This window comes from Delphinapterus leucas, chromosome 7 (genome assembly GCF_059928025.1).
Source record: "Delphinapterus leucas isolate spDelLeu-1000000601 "Yukka" chromosome 7, BTC_Dleu_Yukka2, whole genome shotgun sequence".
Classification (NCBI taxonomy): domain Eukaryota; kingdom Metazoa; phylum Chordata; class Mammalia; order Artiodactyla; family Monodontidae; genus Delphinapterus; species Delphinapterus leucas.
The window spans coordinates 22951770-22973256 of record NC_143135.1 but is presented as its reverse complement, the minus strand read 5'-3'; the positions used below and the strand labels follow the sequence as shown (position 1 = coordinate 22973256).

Sequence of the window (21487 nt, the reverse complement as noted above, 5' to 3'; positions counted from 1 at the left end):
GAAGTGGAGAGGAGGCAGGGGCAGTACACCCTTTATTTTCTAGTTAGAAAATAGCCTCTGTTTTCTTTCCAGTAGGCAGTCGTGGTGGAAAGAGGTTAGAGGCACCCCTACTGTTCTCCACTCTGTTCTTTGGGTCTCTGAACCCTGGCAGGGTAGCCTGTGTTGAGTGAAAGACTCTGACTTCATGTGTGTGAAGAATGGAAGTGCTAGCCTTTAGCTGAGGTTATAAAACTAAGAGAGTCTAGAAACTCTTATCTGCTGTTGAATTTTGAGGCTCTTTCCCGAGATTAGAATAATAATAATAATTATTAAGTGGCTTTAGGTCAGGTGCTTTTCACCTCATTATTTCAGTTGATCTCAATATAACTCCCACAATAACCTGTGTTATTCTGATTCTCATTTTACAGATGAGAAAACTGATACTCAAAGAGGTTGAGCTTTGTGGAAGTTCACCTAGTTTATAAGTGGAAGGATTAGGATTTTAATCCAGGTCTAACCCCAAAGGACATTTTCATTCAGCCATCCCATTTAGCCTCTACTCTTAATTATTCCCACTTACATTTAACCTTTCTAAGTTGTACTGACAAAATCTCCTGATGTTTATTATCTCTGTGAAGGTATTTAGTAGATACTTTATGAATATTCTAATCAGACTATTAAAACTATTCTTTCCCGGGCTTCCCTGGTGGCGCAGTGGTTGAGAGTCCGCCTGCCGATGCAGGGAACACGGGTTCGTGCCCCGGTCCGGGAGGATCCCATGTGCCGTGGAGCGGCTGCGCCCGTGAGCCATGGCCGCTGAGCCTGCGCATCCGGAGCCTGTTGCTCCGCAGCGGGAGAGGCCACAACAGTGAGAGGCCCGCGTACCACAAAAAACAAACAAACAAACAAAACAAAAACAAACAAAAAAACTATTCTTTCCCTTCCATCTGGATTTTTCTTCCTAGATATTTTACAGCGTATTTTGATTAGTTCAGATTGTTTTGTTCATTTTTTTCCATTCAGCACTTCTCTAGCTCAGTACTTGATACTTAGTAGTCAGTCACTCAATAGACTGTTAATCACTTAATAATAACAATAACAACAGTGATAACTAAAGTTTATTGAGAACTTAGTAGGTACCAGGTTCTGTGCTATAAACTTCCTACATATTATGTCATTTAATTTTTACCACAATTCTTTGAGGTACAGTTTTGTTAAGATATTTTTCTATATTGTTTGAAATTAGTGGCGTGGTGTTTTTTTCCTTTGATCTATTCACTCAGTCAGGTGGAGTATTCGGGGCTGTAGGGAATTTTAACAGCGAACAATTCTAAGTACTGGTCTCATGGAGCTTTTGTTGTAAGAGCAAAACAGACACAAGCAAGTTAAACAGTAAATAACATTTTGAATAATGATAAATGCCATGAATAACAAACTAGGGGAAGGAGAAAGAGAGTGACTGGAATGGGGAATGAGAGAGAGGCTGTTTAAGGATCTGACAAGGACTGGGTATAGTTAGAGCCAGTGGTGGGAAGATCTGGTGGCATAGTGATCTGAATGGAGGAAGTAAGCGAGTGTAGAAGCTCTGAGATGGAACAAGCTTACTGAGGATAAAAAAGGTGGCTGGAGGATAATGAGTCAGGGTTCCAGGTAGCGGGTAGTAGACGAGGTCAGACTGTCAAGTAGGCCATGGGAAAGATTTTGGATTTCCTTCTGAGTAGCCATAGACTGTTTAAGCAGGAGAATGAGTGATCTGATTCACGTTCTTAAAATTTCCCTCTGGTGCCTGTGTGGGGAATGGAGTGTAGGGTAGGCGAGTGGGAGTGGTGTTGCTCCTTGGATTAGGACCAAACAGGGAATAGTGGACATGGTGAAGAGTAGTTGGACTTGGCCTGTGTTTTAGAGTTAGGTCTGAAAAGACTTGGGGGTAGGTTTGCTCAGGCCCCAAAAATATTTTGGATCTGAGCAACTATATAAAGGTGGTTGCCTAACATAGGAGTGGATTTGGAGTTGGAAAATCAAGTCATGTGAAGAAGATGGTAAAGAAGTTTTGGACATGGCGTGGTGAAACTAAAATTTTATGGCGTACTAAAATTCAGTTTCATTTCCTTTTGTCAGGGCTTTGCTTTCTGATTGGATTCCTTAGGAGGACTTCTTACATATTCTATCTCCCAGTCCTTTTCCACTGTTTCTCCCAAACAAAACCTTTTTGTGAAAATGATAGAAAGTTGGATTGATTTTTTTTTTTTTTTTTAAGCATGGTAGCAACACAAGGCTAGTGGGATAGGAAAAAACCAAAATAGGCAGCCAGTATTCTTTCTGAACTCAGCATCTTCTGATTCTTTATAATACAGAATTCAATATTTAGGAACCAGTTTAGGATATTAAGTGATTTACACTTACATTTCTATTGACACATGACTTCTCTTTTGGTGCCCAGCTGGTTATTGGCATTAGACTAGACAGACTCCCATGAAAGTACGGAGACTGGTTGTCAAGATCTTATTCTGATGTCCCTTTTACCTACCATATTCCACCTTTGTTTCTGCCTCTTGCCCATTTTCAAAGAATGTTTGCATTAGAATGAGCTGTATTATTTCTCTGTTTTGGAGTGAATGGATGGACATGTGTTTATAGGTATTCTGAACCCCTTTGAAGAAAGACATGCCAACTTCCTTGGTGTTCAAACACAAGGACCCTTAGAGACAGAAAACTTTCAGAGGGAGTTCTTCCAGGGGTAGCAACTTCAAGTGTCTACAGGGACCAGAAAGGTAATGTAAATGAGAGAAGCCAGCCAGGGTAACTATGGCAAACTGGAGGGAGCTTGCCTTGCCTAAAGCGGGTAGTTGCTACTCAGCTTCAGCCAGTTGCTGCTATGTGGAAGAGGGAGCCCAGTACAGTCATACCTTTCAGATTTTTAGAAGAAGCTGGAAATCTTTATTATTTTGTATCTCCTGGTTTTTAAATGTTGACAATGAATTTAAGATTCCTAATATGCTGTGTGGGACAACACTCTAAAAACACAACAAAACCGAAGTTTTGTAGGCTGCAGCCTGCAAATCTGTAGATTCTGATTTGGCCCATTTTCCTTATTTACAGGTTGAGAAACAGAAACTCAGAGATGTAAAATGACTTTTCCAAGCTCATATAGCAATTAGTAGGAATGGAGCCTGAGTCTCCTTTCTCTTTATGCAATGCCCTTTACACTAGGAAAGTTAAACTTTTGGGGGACTTTGAGGAGCGCTCAAGTCCCTTTTCGTAGAAAAGTGCATGTACATTGCAAATTTTGTGTACAGCTTTGGGGATTTCAAACTCCCGGAAATAGATACATGAATCTAGGTAGAGAACCCTTTCTTATACCTTTGGTTCATGTTTGCATGCAAAAGGAACAGTGCCCCAGTATTTATACTTAGGCAAACTCATGGAGAGAGACACTCGAAGCAGAAGCCCTAGATCTGTCCTCTCTTCCTCCCTCCCTTCCTTTTTGTATATTAAATCTTAATTAGATAATAGGAATAAATTTATGTAAGTCTAAGACTCTTCCTACTACTATTCCCACTACTAGTCCCTCCAGTCATTGCTTTCTAGTCTTTTACATACATATGTATCACCCATAAAAATGAATAGTTTTATGCTTTTTTAATAAATGATACAGTATGCACTGTTTTGCAACTTTTAAAAAATTCAGCGTTGTGTCTCATTCTTCTTATTTGCTATATCAGATCCCATTTGTTAATTCCATAGTTTATTTGGCCACCCACTATTGATGGATGTTTAGGATGTTTCCCGTTTTTCAGTGTTACAAGCAGTGCTGCAATAAATATTGTTTTTCATACCTCCCTGGCCCATGTTAGTGCTTCTCAAAGGGAGAAAGTGAAAAATGGACTTGCTAGGCATGTGATTTCAAAGTAGCTTTATTATATTATATCAGCAACATATGAAAATCCCCAGCCTGCCCAAAGTCTCTCATCACTCGGTATTATCAAATCAAAACTTTTTTTTCAATGTGATGGATAAGAAATGATATGATAATTACAAGTAAGTTAGAGCATATTTTACATCTTTTCATATGTGTATTAGCCGTTTCACATTTCTGTTATGTTCATATCCTTTGTTGGGATTTTTTTAATGCTTATTTGGCTTTTTCTTATTTATAGGAATCCCTTATGTATTTTCGCATTATTCTTGACACCAACCTCTTCTCTTGTATATGTTATAAAGCTTTTTCATTTAGATCTTTTTGATCCTGGTTTTGCTACTGACTCGCTCTGTGATTTGGTGGACATCATTTGACTTCCACAGAACCATTTCTCTCTATTGTACAGTGTGAATACACTACCTTTTAGTTATTGTGTTACTGTGTAATGCTAGTTAAACAGTGTATGGGCTCTGTGATTTGGGGGTTTCTCATCTGATTTTCACCAGCCATTTTTCCCAGCTGTAAAGTGAGAATTTTTGGTTTATTGTGAAATGCCAATGAAAGAGCATATGAAAGTGCTTTGGAGAATAAAGAATACCTTCAAATGTAGGCATTTTGTCCTTTCTTTGGCTTTATTATGATTCATCCCTAGGAGTTGGCTTTTATGAAGCCTATCCCATCTCCATAGATGGATCAAACTTTCAGGGGTGTTACACAACATAGCGCTTGTCTTGTTTTAATCTACACTCTTCTTGGGGGAGGAAAGAGGTACATAAACAAGATAGGCTCACATTGAGCTCCTGTGTTCTTGGAATGCATTGTGTGGAATGGAGGTGAGGAAGAGCGGTATCAGGCGAATCTCACTTCTTCACTCACAGTGCTTCCCCCAGGGACTGACATAGCATAATCTGGCCATTTATGGAACCAAATGTCTACAAGGTTAGAATTCGTCTAACTTCTCAATTAGAACACAGGTTTCAGAGGCAACTCTTCCATTCCACCACAGTAGGGAACTCTGAAAGTATTGTCTATTCCAGTTACCTTTTGACTGATGACTGCCCTCTGCAAACAATTAACTAAAACATGATACTACCCGACGGTTTGGGGCCACTCATACTCAAATACCACCTTAGACCTAGACAGCTCTGTGCCCCTGCCCTATGCTTTTGAGGGTCTTTCCTTTGGCCATGCCTGCCCCCTTCTAGACCGCTCTCCAAGTATCCAGGACCCAAGAATTACCTGATGAAATGTCCTGACCCTGCGTCCAGGGCCTGCAGAGGCTCTTTCTGAGCCCATCCTCCCAGAGGTGGACCAAACCATTAGACCCCGCGCCTGATATGCGCATTTGTAGGACCCAGGTGTGGCCAAGGCGACTGTTTGAGAGAGATGTGCCCAGAGCTTGGGTGTATTCGCTTGAACATCTGTGTACAATGCTCGTTGAGGTGCAGGAAGGGACTGGGGTGTGCGAAAAGAAAGGAAGTGGCTTTGGGGCCAGGGTTGTCCATTTGTACTCTTACCCAGCCCTGCCACTGTCAGAGGAGGGTCTGCCCAGAGGACCCTCTCCCTTCTGACCAACTGCTTATTTGGTGGGGAGGGGTTAAAAAAGCTATTGGGGAAGGTTTTTTCACCACCCGTTGAGAGGCTGGCTCAATATAGACCCCAATTATCTCTGAGAATATTCTCAAAGAGAGAGGGGTGGGGAGGTAGTATGGGTGAATTTCCTGAAGGAAGAGTCTCTGTGCCTCTCCTCTGTCACTCCCCTGGGTAGGCAGTGCTGCGGATGCTTTGTAAAAAGGAGGAAGGATTCTGCTGACACACTGTTTTTATGAAAGAAGGCTAAGGGTTCCCTTATCTCTCCACACAAGGCACATCTGCCTGCAAACAGGCTGTCTGCTTCTTAGGGATTCCTTCGTCATCCTGTTTCTCTTCTGAATGTTTTAAGACACAGTTTGGTGCATTCCTTTCCGTTCTCTAGAGCCAGGGGGAAAGTCATAATATGTCTAAGGCTCTTGCTGAAGAGCTTAAAATGGGTGCTGGCGGCTGGGATGTGGGGGAAAAGAGTTTTCCAGGGACAAGTGACCTGCTTATTCCAGCCAATGAGAAGCAGGTTAGAGGAATGATATCACCAGACAGTCTTTATTGTCTGATCATCTCATAAAAGCAGGATTGTGTCTGGCAATTTAACCCTTTTTTAGGTACTTTGGGTCTCATGCACTCCCCTGGTGTGTGACCTCCAGATTCCTTTTCCCACCTGTCTGCTGTGAGACCAGAGATGAAAGATTTAGATTGGTGAAGAAATTTGGAAAGTTTTCATCATTTTAAAAGTAAAACTAAAAATACAAATTATTAAAATTTAGAACCACAGTTAGGATGGGAATGTCAGCTAAGCTGTGTTTGGAGAGCACATCTAAAGCAGATATCGGTCTTAGGTTACATCAGACTTTTACTGTGTAGACTTGGGAGAGAAAGGAGGTTAGAGGGGAAAAAAGGATTTAGGCTTTAGTCTGTTTTAATCTATATGATGGAGTCTTACTAAGTAGGTCCTGTTTTGGAGGAATTGGAATTTTCCCCCCAAATTTGGAAACTATCACTGATTCTGAGGCCTATTTTGAAGAACAGACATTTGTAGTACTTGTTTATATTGTACTTATTTATTGTCCCATACCCATAAAAATGACAAGTCATTTTACTTACTCACACCTCCTTTCCAACACTGGTAAAATGAGAGTGATTATCCTATCCTATCCCCAAGGAGTTGAGATAAGAAAATAAACTAATTCATGTGACTTTACATTGTGCTACACACATGTATTATTATAAGGGCATTCATATCTTAAGATTGCATATTCATTCATTCGTTTGTTCAGCAGACTTTTTTGAACACCTTCTTGATGCTGAACACAGATAGAGATGAAAAGTGTAGTTCTTACCTTTAAGGAATTTAAAATATTGTGAGGGAGACAGACAGTAATAATAAATATGTCTCATACATCTATTGTCTTTAGCATGTGCCAGGCCCTGTTCCAAGCACCTTGATGTATATGAGCTCATGTTGTCTTTCTACAACCCTATGAAATGGGTACTGTTATTAGCTTCATATTATAAGGAAATTGAGGCGCTGAGAGGCTAAGCGACTTGCCTAAGGTCACACAGATCTAGTGGTAGATTTGGGACTTGAATCCAGGCAGTGTGGCTTTAGTCTATGCTTTAAATCTGTGCTGACCGGTACAGTAGTCACTAGCCATAGATGGCTTTGGTGCCCTTGAAATGTGGTAAGTCCAAATTGAATTGGGCTGTAAGTGTGAAATACACACTAGATTTCAAAGACCTAGTGTGAAAAAAATGTATAAAATACCTCATGTTGAAATTACATGTTGCAATGATAATATTTTGGATATACTGAGTTAAGTAAAATGTATTCAAATTAATTTCCTTTTATTTTTGTGACTACTCAAAAACTTAAAATTATATATGTGGCTTGCATTTGTGGCTTACATTATATTTCCGTTGGATTTTGCTAGTCTAAATCATTATAATGCAGTAATAACAACAACAATATAATAGGTGACATTTATTGAGCACTTACTGTGTGCCACATGGTGTGCTAACGCCTTTACAAACAGCATTTCAATTAAGCTTCAAAATAACCCTTTTTATAATCCCCATTTTATTGAAGAGGGAGAAGTTTTCAAGAAAGTCAGTATTTGCCTGAGGTTAGTCAACTCGTTAATGCCGACCCCAAATTTGAAACCTTATATTTCTGACTCAAAAACCTGTATTCAACTGAATACATTGAAATACCATTTCCAATTAGGGTTAAATCTTGGGGAATTTTGTTTTTATTTTTGTGAGAATATTTAATATTGCATATTTCTGTATTTGTGATGTAGAAGTTTAAAATAAAAATCACTTGGTCATAAAATAGACACCCCAGATAGGAATCTCTTTTGCAAAGCCTCAGCCCTCTGTGAATACTGGTGCAGTTGAGCCCTGAGATGAAGCAGTGAGTCAGCCTGTACAAATTGCATTTAATTTTCGTTCCAATTGTTCTCTCAGGTCACTGGGCAATTTATGTCCTGACCCTCTTTGTCCATAGAGAAGAGGAAGAGGGGCAACACATCTTTTCTTAGTCGTTTAGTCCTCTTGGCTGATAAGAAGAAATTGCCTTCCGTTTCATTGTCCCATGAAATGCTGTTTGTGTTCGAGAGAGCAACAAAATGCTGTCTAATGACCCCTGACTTTTCTTTCTTCTAGAGCAAAGATTCAGGCGGACTGAAGGCGGCTATGATAGAGTTGGTGGAAAGGTTAAAGTTCAAGAGCTCAGACCCTAAAGTAAGTGTTGTTTTGGAATTAATTGGATATTGGTACCCCAAGTATTTCATTCTCCTTGAGCTAAATTCGAGGGATGTTAATGACGATCTATCTGAACATTGCATCAGATCTAATTAAGCCTACCCATCAAAAGCCGTGTTCTGACATGCCTGAAGATAAGTCATCTATTTTTCCCCTTCTCTGTTTTATGATTTACAACACATAATCGTTCATTGTTTTCTCTGAACTGCAGACAAGTGCATTTTTAATCTTCTTTTACCGGGCCTCCGAGACTACTGGCCTCTGTGTCCATTAAATCCAACCAAAGGCATCAGAGATACCATCAGCTTAATGCTGGGGACTGGAACAAGCTCAGGCCTATCCAGTTGGTGTTCAGTACTAGCGTCTTGTAACTCCCCCACTTAACGGGAGCCAGCTGCCACTGTGAATACTTTTGTCCTCATGACCTGGAGTCTGGTCTGGGAAATGGTTTAAGCTTCCCAGCTTTCTTTGCAAGATGTTGGGGGCTGTAGGATTGATATTCTGGGAGACGCCATACCAGGGTTGTGGGTGGACTGGGAACTGAACGTGCCGAAGGGATTATGACTAATGTAGCCTCCCTTCTCCTACTCAGACGTTTGCTGTGGCACTACCCGGTACTGGTGCCAGCTGGCTTTGCCTGAGAGTCAAAGCCTTTCACAATTAAATAGGGAAGGGAGCGTGATTTTATTTGGCTTTTTATACTGTCTCTTTTTTAATTAAAAAATTTTATAAGGGGAATAAGACTAGCATTTCTTGAGCACCTAATAAGAGCCGGGCACTGTGCTAGGAGCCTTACATACCTTTTAAAAAAATTGTGGTAAAATATACATAATGAAATCTCCCATTCGAACCACTTTTAATGGTGCAGCTCGGCAGCCTTGAGCACATTCACGTTGCTGTGCAGCATCACCACCATCCATCTCCAGAGCCCTTTCCATCATCCCAAACTGACGCTGCACCCATTAAGCACTAACTTGTTATTCTCCCTCTCCTCTTACACACTTGTGATCATTGCAATAACCTTGTAAATTAGCTTTTATTTCCCATTTTATTGATAAGAACACATTGGGGTAACTTTTGTCGATTTTCTTAACTCAAAAGTAGAAAGACCCCCCTCCCCCAAAACCACTTATGTGAAAATAGTTTTCCTTTAGTAAAGATGAACCAATTAATTATTAAAGATAACAGAAAGCTTTTTTTACCGAGTTTCTCTGGTTTCTGGGACAACAGCTATCCTGAAGGAGACAACGGTATTTCCTCTTTCTGCCACACCCACATGCTTATAGACAGTGAAGAGCAAGAGAATGTGTACAGATTACACTGAGTGGCTTCTGTGCATGATGATAATACAGGTAAAGTGCTTTGGGAACCTTTATGAATGCATATAGTGCCTCTGATGGGAAACTTGCCAGAGCTGAAAGAATTGAGTAGTCCCCATGAGAGCAACCCGTGGAAACCTCAGGATTTTCCTACAATGCATCATAAGCTAAAGGATATTTGCTAGGACCTCACTTGATCTTGGATATGTTTATACACACTCACCTTTCTTTCATCTTCTCTTTGTCTCTCCCTGGATAATTTCCCACCAATCTATTTCATTTTCAAGCCGCTTTCTAGCCTAACATATGTGTACGCCATTTTTACCTGGAGTCAGCTTGAAGAAGGACCATCATAATTGCAGGATGACTGTTAGATCACAAATAGGGGATGAAAAATGGGACACTTAAATACATAATTTCTGCAACAAAGAAAAATTTCCCAGAAACAAATTGGTGTCTTCCAAAAGAACTCATTAAGTTTTTAGTCTGTTCTGTTTTTCCTCCAAACCCCACCATCCTTTTTCTAAGTTGGCTTATTTAAGAAGAGCAGAATCTCCTAGGCTTTATGACCTGTCGTTTTCTGGCACAGCAGCTTTACATAGAGGCGCTGACTGAGTCATGGAGCCCCGAACACTCTCTCTGCCTCACTTCCTCTAGAATTCCCTAAAGCCTCACAAAGCTGGATTAGTCCAGACACTGAGGTCTACTGGGGACTGAGTTAATTTTTACCTCTCAGTTTTGCCAGAGAGGAGTGGAAGATGCCTAGATTAACCTTTTATTAAATTATAAAATAATATATGCTTATAGATTAAAATTAATACAGCTATCCGTAAAGGAAAAATAAAAAAATACAGCTATAAATAAAAATAATAAATAATAAAAAAATACAGCTATCCATAAAGGAAAAGGAAAATGGATTTCCCTTAAATTAACCACTATTAACAGCTTAGTGTGTAACCTCCTAGACATTTTTTCACGTGGAAATACGCTTCGAAGATATATTACAAAAATTATACCATAGCTGTGGTTTTATCACACAGAATATCTTAAACATTCTTCTATGTCAGTAATATAGACTTCTTAATGAGATGCCTCATTTTGTCCAAAATATTTGTCAGAAATCCTCTTTTCTTCAGAGCAATGGTTCTTTAAACTTCAGTGTTCATGAAAATCGCCTGGAGGACTTACTAAAATACAGAGTGCTGGACCCACCCCCAGAGTTTCTGATTCAGTGTGTCTGGGGGAACTAGAAACTGTGCTGGACCTTGGTTATTTTCCTGCCATCTTGTGTTTTGGTTTTCTTCGTTCTTTCAGCAAATAGCCAGAAGAGCCCTTGTAAGTCCAAATGATTTCAACCTTGAAAAAAATGAAATACATAAAATTCCAGGCTTAGAAAACATAAATTGAGCTGAGGGAGCAAAGGAGTAAGAGAGGGGAAGGGAGGTAAACTGAGTAATCAGCTTGGGCTCCCTGAGAGGACAGGGTTCCTTTAAACAGGTATGGCCAGCAGAGAAGTAGCAAAGCCAAAAAAAGGGAAAGGAGTCCTGGTCAGGAATTAGGAGGATGATGAAGGCCATCGCCATGGTCCAGGAGTGGGCTGAGTTCTCAAACCAGAGGAACAGCAGGAGACATCAAATCCCAGCTACTAGGGGTGAGCCCAAGGATGGGTATGAGAGCCAGAGATGGTTGCTAAATAAGGCACAGGTCCAGATGAAGTGGTGTGCGTGCATGTTGCTGTGGTGAGCCCTGTTTTAAAGGGGGCAGACCTCCAGGGATCCAGAACTTGTATACAGTGGAAAGAAATTATTTTTAATAACAGTCTTTATTTTGTTTAATTGGAAGTGGTCTATTAAATAATCCTAATGCGTTTGACTTGATCCAGTTTGCAAACATTTTTTTGCAGCTAAACTTTTCAGAAACATCTGTTGCACAAAGCAGCATTTTAGTCGTTAGATTTCTTATATTTATGCTAGACTTTGGGGAAATTAAAAGATGTAGTTAATCAGGGGTATGTATGTGTGTTTATGTCCGGACTAGATTTTTAGGAAATTTAAAGCATCTGAGTTCTCTACAGCTTTCCTTTGTAGTGACTATGCAATTACCTTTCATAGTTTACCCAGAGGAAACTGAAACTTAGAAAACACATTGATTTCCTTCCTTTCCTTCCCCATGCTCAGTCTCCCAGAAAGTATTGAACTAAAGTATAAGGTGCTAAGCTCAATCTAACTAACCTCTCATTATTCAGTTAATAATAGCTATTTTCTCTATGATATATTGATTGCTTTTCTTTCCATGCAAGGTGCACCATTCACTGTTTCCTATAGCTGGTGTGTGCTTGAAACAAACAGTTTAAACCATGTTTGTGTATCTCAAATTCATATTAATTTAATAAGTTATTATCAAAAAAGCATCTTAAACTCGAGCCAAGTGGTTCACATTATTCTCTGTGACTGGAGTGGGATTAAACATAGGATCTAATCATACTAAGATTGTCTAAAATATAATCAGGTTCTTTTCCTTATTATTTTTCGATCTCTACAGGTATTCTTACTGAAGTATGAAACCAAAGAATTGTCTAGCAACATGAAATTAGTTAAATAGAACTGAGGATTGTTTTCTTATTTTATTTTTATTTAGCATTTACAGAGCATTTTATAATTGCAAGAGGACCTTACAGACCTTTCTAATAGCTGATATCACTGACATGGAACATAGCCCAGTCCTCCACTCCAGTGCTAATCAGACTATTGTTAAAATGATAGGTTTTGCATGTACAAATAGTAATGGATATAAGCAGAACCTAACTTGAATTCTTGGTGTTAGTGTCCTGTTATTCACCTGGGTCAAGTCAGGCCTTGTGCTGGTCCTTGTCCTGCCGCAAGATAGAAGTATTCACTGGGGCAGTATTTATTCATCCATCTAAAGGAGAGAATTGAGATGCCTCAGTTATGAAGTTGGTTCATTCAAAAGTGTTTCTTTGGTTGGAAGGTTATTAGAATTACTGACCTATTTCTTTTCATTTATTTATTTATTTATTTGGCTGCATCAGGTCTTCATTGTGGCATGAGGGAATCTTTCGTTGTGGCACTCGTTGCGGCACTCGTTGCGGCACTTGTTGCGGCCTGTGGGCTTCTCTCTAATTGTGGTGTGCAGCTTTTCTCTTCTCTAGTTGTGGCGCAGGCTTCAGAGTACGTGGGCTCTGTAGTTTGTGGCAGGTGGGTTCTCTAGTTGAGGCGTGTGAGCTCAGTAGTTGTGGCGCATGGGCTTAGTTGCCCCGTGGCATATGGGATCTTAGTTCCCCAACCAGGGATCAAACCCATGTCCCCTGCATTGGAAGGAGGATTCTTTACCACTGGATCACCAGGGAAGTCCCTGTTGACCTATTTCTTCACTTTACATAAAAAAGAAGTAATCTTGGAAGACATGAATTGTGTTTATCTCTGTATCCTCAAGCCCTACTAGCGTGGTACCTAGTAATAGATATGCATTATCTATTACAGCAACCATATGAAAAGAAATATCATTTGCCCTGTTTTATGGATACGCAATCCAAGACTTACAGGGATTAAACAGCTTGCTAGTAAGTGGTGGGAACAGGACTGGACTTCAGATTCATCTTCCTTCATGTTATTCACCCCCACACTGTTGTTGAACCCATGGGTAAGTTGATATTTATACATAGCCTGTCATCCCTAGCAATATGACTCTTCACTAACTATTTTTCCCTCGCACCCTTCTTTTACCTCCCTTACTGGATCCTGCAGCCACAGCTTCCCACAATCCTAGAGTCCCAGGACTGGAGAAAATATGGGGAGATGACAAAGGATCCATGACAGCCCCAGAGCATTTAGCCCTGGCCAAATGGAGAACTAAGGCAAGTGCTTCAGTAGTTTCCCCTTATGTATGAAGGACACCAAATGGGAAAAATACCAGTGCTTTCTCAGGTCCAGTCTAGGCTCTGAGGCATGGAAATCACCCAGAAGCAAATGTGACCTCTTTTCATCCTCTGTAGACACTTGGGCAGCAGGAAGAGGAGAAGCCAGCTCTTTGCCCTCCTTCACCATCTCCCTGCCTTTATCAAAACGAAACGATTTCCCCTTTTCCCATCCCCCAGTTACAAAAGTGATACATGTTCTTCGTAGAAAAATGTAGAAAATACAGACAACTATAATGTAGAAAGAAGAAATCAGCCAGTCTTCTGCTACCTGCAGTAGTTTGTAAACTTTCAGTACTTTTTTCTAAAATTGAGGATTCTTGAGCCTCACTCAGAACATCTAATTTGGTAGTTCTGAGTTCTGCTTTTTTAGTGTACAGCCTGGTACACATGGTCAATACTCCATACTTCGAAACACAGCAGTGAGAAAGCTGATTAATATTATGGTGCTTCGCCTTTCAGATAGAAGAGTCCTATTATTCTATATATAATTGACCTTTGAACCACATGGTTTGAACATGGTCCACTTACATGAGGATTTTTTTTCGATAGTAAATACTATAGGGGCTTCCCTAGTGGCGCAGTGGTTGAGAGTCCGCCTGCTGATGCAGGGGACGCGGGTTCGTGCCCCGGTCCGGGAAGATCCCACATGCCGCGGAGCAGCTGGGCCCGTGAGCTGAGCCTGCGCGTCCGGAGCCTGTGCTCCGCAACGGGAGAGGCCACAACAGTGAGAGGCCCGCGTGCCGCAAAAAAAAAAAAAAAAAAAAAAAAAAGGTAAATGCTATAGTATCAAAACTACATGATCTGCAGTTGGTTGAATCTGTGGATGCAGAACCCAGAACTGCGGGTATGGAGGAATCCCATAACGGAGGGCTGACTCTTAGTCATACAAGGACTTTCAACTGCATAGAGGGTCAGCGGGCTGGCTCCCCAACCCCAGTGTTGTTCAAGAGTTATATAACTATTATTCTATGTGTGTATATATATATAAAACTATAACTATACACACACACACACACACAGTTTATGTCCTGCTTTTTTCACCTAACATTATTTCTTATAAATACATACATTTTATCATTTGAATCCACTTCTATCTTTGAACCCCAATTTAGGAAACTAAAATCCTGAATGCCAGTCTGCCGTTATTGCCAAGTGGAACCTTTACATAATAAGGCATTTCTCTTTTCTTCCTAATAGCATAAGCAGATTCTGTGAGTTTGTTTATTTGTTTTTTGAGGCAGGCATGATAGTCACAGTCTAAGGTTATTCAGGCACAATGGAAACTGAGTTAATGCAAAGTCAGATACACAATCGTGTAGTCAGCTTCAAGCTATCTGTTTCACAGCATCTACCTCCCCACTGGTCAGGGTATCTCCCATCATGTGACAGAATGAATAAATGCAGGGCACAGTGGGAAGTCTGAAGCCATTTGCTCCAGGCCCTCCACTTTATAGGTGAGGACACTGAGGTGCCAGGGTAGTAAAGGTTCTTGCCCAAGGTCACCCAGGCAATTACAGCAGAGCTCAAGAAGGTCGACGGCTTTTAGGACTATAGCTCTGTAGTTTTCCCAGTAAAGAGAAGTTTTGTCCATTTGACAAGGATGTGGAAAAATTGGAACTCTCGTAAATTTTGGGGGGGGATGTAAAAACGTATAGTGACTTTGGAATATGACCTGCCAGTTACTCAGAAGGTTAAACATAAGAGTTGCCGTGTGATCCAGCAATTCCATCCTGGAGTATATACCCAAGAGAAATGAAAAGATACATCCACACAAAAACTGCACACCAGTGTTCATAGCAGCATTATTCATACTATCCAGGATGTGGAAACAGCACAACCAATGTATGGGTAAATAAAATGTGGTATATCCACACAGTGGAAGACTATTTGGCAATGAAAAGCAATCAAGTCCTGACACATGCTGCAACAAGGATAATCCTCAGAAGCATTAAGCTGAGTGAAAGAAGTCATTCACAAAAGACCTGATATTGCGTGATTCTTTTTTCTGTTTGTGGTGATAAAAATGTTCTGAAATTGACTGTGATGATCGCACAACTCTCTGAATATTCTAGAAACCACCGAATTGTCTGGTGATGTGAATTATATCTCAGTAAAGCTGTTGAGAGAGAGACTACTGTCTGAATCACTTCTTTCAGGCCTTCACTTGAATTGTCAGCAGCGAATAGTCCTTTTTCTTTCTCCTCTCCTCTTCTAGACAGGAATGAGGTTCAGAAATCGAATGTTAGCCTCTGTCAGGGGGAGGCAGTATTTTACAGTTATTAAAAGCTCACTGGGACCGATACCGTCCAGAGTTGATAACTATGCAGTCTTGAGCAGATCCTGTGCTTAACCTCTCCATTTCTCAGTGTTTTTGTTTTTTCAGCTGCAAAATAGAGGATAATAGTACATCCTTCATAGGGTTGTTAGGAAGATTAAATGAGATAATCCATTTAAAATGCTTAGGACAACATCCTGTAAATGATGGCTGCTGCTAGCTTTCTCCTAGTCCTGAGACCCACCCCACTGTTTCCAGTAGAAGGGCAAGGGTACATGGGGGTAGTTTCCCCCCCTCACCCCCTCCAGGAGTTTAGGAGATCTTCTAATACTGGTGGAGAAAAATAAGCCACCTGTTCATAACTAACTGGATTCTGCACTTTGATCAGTTAACACTTCCCGGCATTAGTGACACTTACAGATTTCAGGTTTTAAAGGGCCATTGCTACCTCTTCGAGTGATAATGACATGCAAATAAATTGAGTTAGATCTCCATAGTTGAGACCCCTAGGTGTTGCTGCCTGGCTGGCTGACTCTGTGGGCCTTGCATGGCCGCCTTGCCTGTTGTTGGTTCTGTGTCTATTGCCCATTCAAGTCAAGGCAAATATATCTGGCTTGGGGAGTGTGCAGCCGTGTGTCCATATATTCCCAATGGAAACAAATCAGTGCCTAGAAGCAATTATGTTTATTGTTATGGAGCAAACTCTCTAGTTAGCAAAACTGCCTGGTGCCAAATTAAAAGAAAAATAGAGAAATTAAGAGCCACAAAAGAAATCATGTGTGGCATTTAAGAGACACATTAGGAGATATAGCCCCACTTTAAAGTAAACACCACTGAGATTCTGGTTCCCTCCCTACTTTCCGTTTCCCTTTGGCTGTTCTCTTTCTATTGGAGCCCCAGAGCTCCTAATTGAAGCACCCGTACAAATCAACTCTAGGCATTTTAAAACTAGGTGGACGTGGTCTCTGAGCTGCCTAGTGGGCTGGAGCATTGTTAGAAATCAAAGGGATTGAGCTTTAAATGGCTTAATAAAATTAACACATTGTGATGTCCTTCTCCTCCGCTCCAGCTCCTCTGTGCACTGACAGGAGCCTTGATAATTTACTCTTAGCCAGAGCTTAAAGGGCTTATTACATGGCCAACGTGAAGAAGGGAGTGGAGCTGTCAGGGCTCCCCCATAGCAGCCACACTTCACGTTTCCAGTGTAGGATTGTATTTGACATTTAATTTAGGAGCCTGGGTAGCTAGGTATAGAACTTTTTGTGATAATAGTGATAAAAACCACCCAGAGTTTTATTTAAGGGTCTCCTTCTTTCCTGTCCCCCTCCCTCCCCTTTTCCTTTTAGTTCAACCTCATTCAGCTAGGAAATAAAATTCAGGTTTACTCAAGGAAAAATGTGGGGTTTCCCTTTTTTGATATCTTAAGGCTAAAGCTACAGAATGCAACCTCAGTCACCCAGGTCTGTGTGTCAATGCTTGTATGTATGTATGAATGTAAAATTTGAAAACTGGCCTCTCCCCTGATTGCCTCTGCATTTAGCCAAAGGGCAAAATCCGCCAGGGCTCTGTGGTTGTGTAGAACACTTCCATTCAACCCGTGATCCAGTTGATCTCCGCCCCATTGCTCAATAGCTTTTGTTTACTTCTTTAGCAGGTGAAACAGATTCTATGATATCACCTTAATTCCTAGCTCAACCTGATTAATTAGACATTTATAATCCCCATTTTACAGATGAAGAAACATTTAAGAGGTATATTGACTTGTCCAAGGCCACAGGGTTAACGATGGCAATAAATTGCCTTTCTATGATTGCTATATGGAATTAGTAGAAGTTGTAGGAAGTTATTAACTTTTTAGTTTTAGAAGATGGGTTGGCAATAGTATACAAATGTAGAGTTTGTTCAGACTTTTAGGGAAAAAATGTTAGATTGAGTATGCCATGCTTTCCTTTACTTTTATGTTGAAAGAGCACAGACATTGGAGCCAGATGACCCGAGTCCAAATACTGGCACTTATTACGTCCATCATTTGATTTGTCTGAGCCTTCGGTTTCATCAATAAAATGAGACAAATATTATGTTTTTATTAATGAGTATCCTGCAAATGGAAACTTTTGAGGAGGAGAAAAGAAATGATGGAAGATGATTGGTATCACAGCTTTTGATGGTCCAGAAAGTATTTTAGAAACTGTAGTTGTTTAACAAGCCCTATGGTTCTTAGGTTAGCAGGTTGTTAGCTGCTCAAGGGGGTGTAGTAGGGTTTCAGTCGGCTAAAGAGAGCAAATATAATAGAGACAAGTTTGAGGTTGGGGAGCTGACTATACCTCCAGGCTCTGTGCAGGTGCTGAGGGGCAGGGTGTGACCTGTCCTTCCGGTGCTTTGCTTCTGTGTTGTGGAAGTGGACAGCATCTGATCTTATCAAACTGGAAAAGGTTCACTCACAGCCTGTGGCTGTCTACTGAAACAGGGGCTAGGAGCCTCTCATTGACATCCGTGCTCTTCAGTGCCTAGGATGTGTGAGGAAGTCCTTCCTGTGTTCCTTTGGGAAATTTGAATCTGTACTCCCAAGGGTGTAAGTTTTCTTTCTCTAAGAGAACTGGCTGGGTCTCTGTATCTGTGAGAGCTCGGTGGGTACCATAGGAAAAACCCACAATAAATGCTCACAGTTACTGTTATCTGGACCAGCAGAACAGTTCTGCTGATGTGTCTATGTTCCCAGAGAGTACTGAGTTCTTTCCATGTATTATTTTGTGTAAACTTCACAAAAATATCTATGAAAAACTTTCACCTTTCTGAGCTTCAGAAGCATAGAGTTAGCAGAGCCAGTACTGCAGTCTTTCTCTGTCACCACAGACTCCACCAGCTTTACTATTCCGACCCTCTGTAGCAAAGAAGACTCAGAAAACATGAGACCTACATCTCAGTGCCCTTTCCTGACTCTTCTTGGTGGCAGGCAGCTGTTTTGGTTTTGTGGTTTCTGTAGTATACAGATAGCTGTGGCTTTTCAGGAAAGGTGTGTGGCTAGAGAACTGAAATGGAGGTGAGGGGTGAGTCCTGTTTTAATGTAATTGCTTTAATCTTCAGCGGATAAAATAGGCTTTCTTTGTATATTCAAGTCTGAGAGGTTTAAAAATAGTATAATTTCTGTTTAGTTGCCCCTGAAGCTTTCAGTGGCACCTTCTACTTCCCACTTCCTACACAGTAACTTCTGAAGCAGAAGCTGTCTTTCTATTTTATACACAGGTAAGGCAGAAAGAAAGCTAGAAAAGAAGGTGGAATAGAAGCTCTCTCTCATATTCTTGTTTGTTATAAGCCCTGGGTGTCTCAGGGGACCCGTTCTTCTACTTTCACATTTCTACAGGGGACACCCAGAATTTTTTTTCTTTTCACTCAGGAAAAGTGTTGCTCAGAAGTTTATAATTGCTTTCTTTATTGCCACCCTGGGGTCAGGCAGAGAGAAGCGTCTTAAGAGCGAGCAATAGTATCCATTCAAAGTGAGCCCAGCATCCCTCTTGAACTCTTCTCTGGTGCCTCCAGATCAGTGCCATGACGCTGGGTTACACATCAAGTTGTCATGGCAATAAATTCATAGCAGCTGACAGCATGAACAGGTGGTCCTGGGAGGAGACAGTGCTTGGCAATGATGACACAGCCATAGTGGTTGGATCTCCGTCTCTCACACTAGGGCTACTTGTCAGTCTGCTGTGACTGTGTCTCAGGTGACTGGGGCACATAGTTGCTATCCACTTCACAGCTGATTAGTAGATTCAAGTGTTTACTAGGATCTTTCAAGTACACAGCCTCTCGGAAACATAGTCCTGAGCCTCTGATGCTCTGTGTATGTGTGTGCGCGTGTACCTGTGTATTTATGTTTGTGTGTCGAGGAGGGAAAACCATGAAAGGGAGGAAGTTCAGAAGAAGCGTATTACAGGGTCATATGCATGAAGCTGGTAAAGAACAACAGCGTACTTAGGCTCAAGTACCAAAATTTGTAGCCTCAGGGAGAAGCGTGCTGGCAGAAATAGAGGAAGGCTGGAGTGTTCTGACTGAAATATGGGGTTCCTGTCCAAGGGAATGCGATTCTGAATGTCAAAGGTACAAGCCAAGCCAAAGACTATATAGGGCAAATCTAAGGTCTAAACACGAAGAAGGAGAGCTTGAAGAGCACGTATAGTTACTGAGTCTGAAGGGCGAAAGGTGGGATTTGAGGTCAAGATTAGGAAGCCAAAGATTCAGGGCCAAGTGGAGATGACAAAGGAGAGAAAGCTGGCCTGGAACAAGTTGGAGGTAGGATCAGAATCCTAAATAGTTTCTTCAAATCCCTCAGAAGCTCTTTGTGTCTTAGAATTGTGTTTCAGCAGATTAGTGGTTCAAGTGAGAGTGGGGCTGGGTTAAAGGGTCTGGGTTGCGGGGGTGCAGGTGGAGCTTAAATGGAGCATATGAGTCTAGAGAATGGGTATAGTTATTTAGTGGGGAGTGGTGGGAAAAGGGTGCAAGAAGGGGTGTTCATAGGTAAAGGGGGAGGCTTCTTCAGCCAGACTGTGGTGGAGAGGCAGGTGCGGGATGGCTTCTGACAGTCAGAAGGTATTGACCGCCATGATGTGCCAGACCCTAAGCAAAGATGTTTTAATTTCTCCTCCAGATATTAAGTCAAGGCACCTATTATCTAGTGGAGAAAATAAAACTTGATTCCAGAGTTTAGAGCCTGGGTGATTGCCTAAACTGTGGTATCGTTAAGGGGGAGAGGGGAACAGGACAAGGTTTGAAGGGAGGATATGAAAGAATAATGTTGTGGTTAGAAGGCAGATTATGTAGTCAAACTATGTGGGTTCAGACTCCACCTTTGCCACCTACTATGTGTGTGAATTTAGGCAGGTTTCTTATCCCCACTGTGCGTCAGTTTCTTCATCTATGAAATTGATATAATAATAATTGCTACCTCATGGTATCATTGTGATGATTAATTGAAGTAACGCATGTAAAGTGCTTAGAATAGTGCCTAATATGTAAGTGCCCAGAATGGTAGCAGTGACAATCATGAGGAGGAGGGAGAGGATTCAGTTTGATGCTTGATGGTTTAAGTAATAGGAAAGTATCCAGGTGGAGATACACATCAAAAGGAATGGTGAGACTAGAGACCTCAAGAAAAAACCCAGGCTTAGGAGCCATCTGCATGGAGATGGTAGTTGAATTGCAAAGATGGGATGAAACTGCTAAGGAGGAGGTTATAGAGAGAAAGCAGTTTTGTACCCAGGGGGCATTTAACAATGCCTGGGGACTCTTTTGGTTGTCCTAATTGGGGCTGGGGAGCAGTGCTACTGTCTCTACTACATAGAGGCCAGGGATGCTGCTACATATTTTACAGTGCACAGGACATTTCCCCACAACAGAGAAATACTGACCCCAAATGTCAGTAGTGCCAAGGTTGAAAAACTCTCAGAGTTTCTCAATCGCAGCTGTCTGGAGAGTGTGTGTAAAATTGCAGGGCTGAAGCTGATAAACAGAAAGCCGGGGAAGTCCAAGGTCATAGAAACCGTGAGAGGAGAGAAATTAAAGACTGAGGGGTATCAGCAGTGCTAAATGATACAGACAGGTCAGTAGTGAGAGCAAATGGAGTTGGTGACTAGTAGACTCTTTAGTGCTGGAGGAGACCGGGCAGCAGGCTTTATGTGACTTTCTAAATAAGATTGGTGGTTAAAAGTAGG

The 21487-nt window shown here is 41.2% G+C and overlaps 1 protein-coding gene across 5 annotated transcripts in view; it reads left to right on the top strand.

Moving 5' to 3' along the window:
* Positions 1 to 21487, top strand: part of TRIM44 (TRIM family member 44) — a 119432-nt gene that overhangs the window by 12267 nt on the left and 85678 nt on the right. For all 5 annotated transcript variants that reach the window (XM_089914922.1, XM_022583631.3, XM_022583629.3 and 2 more), the window contains exon 2: positions 8153 to 8230. In XM_089914922.1, coding sequence (XP_089771048.1) covers positions 8153 to 8230 — 78 coding nt within the window. The remainder of the gene's footprint in view (positions 1 to 8152; positions 8231 to 21487) is intronic.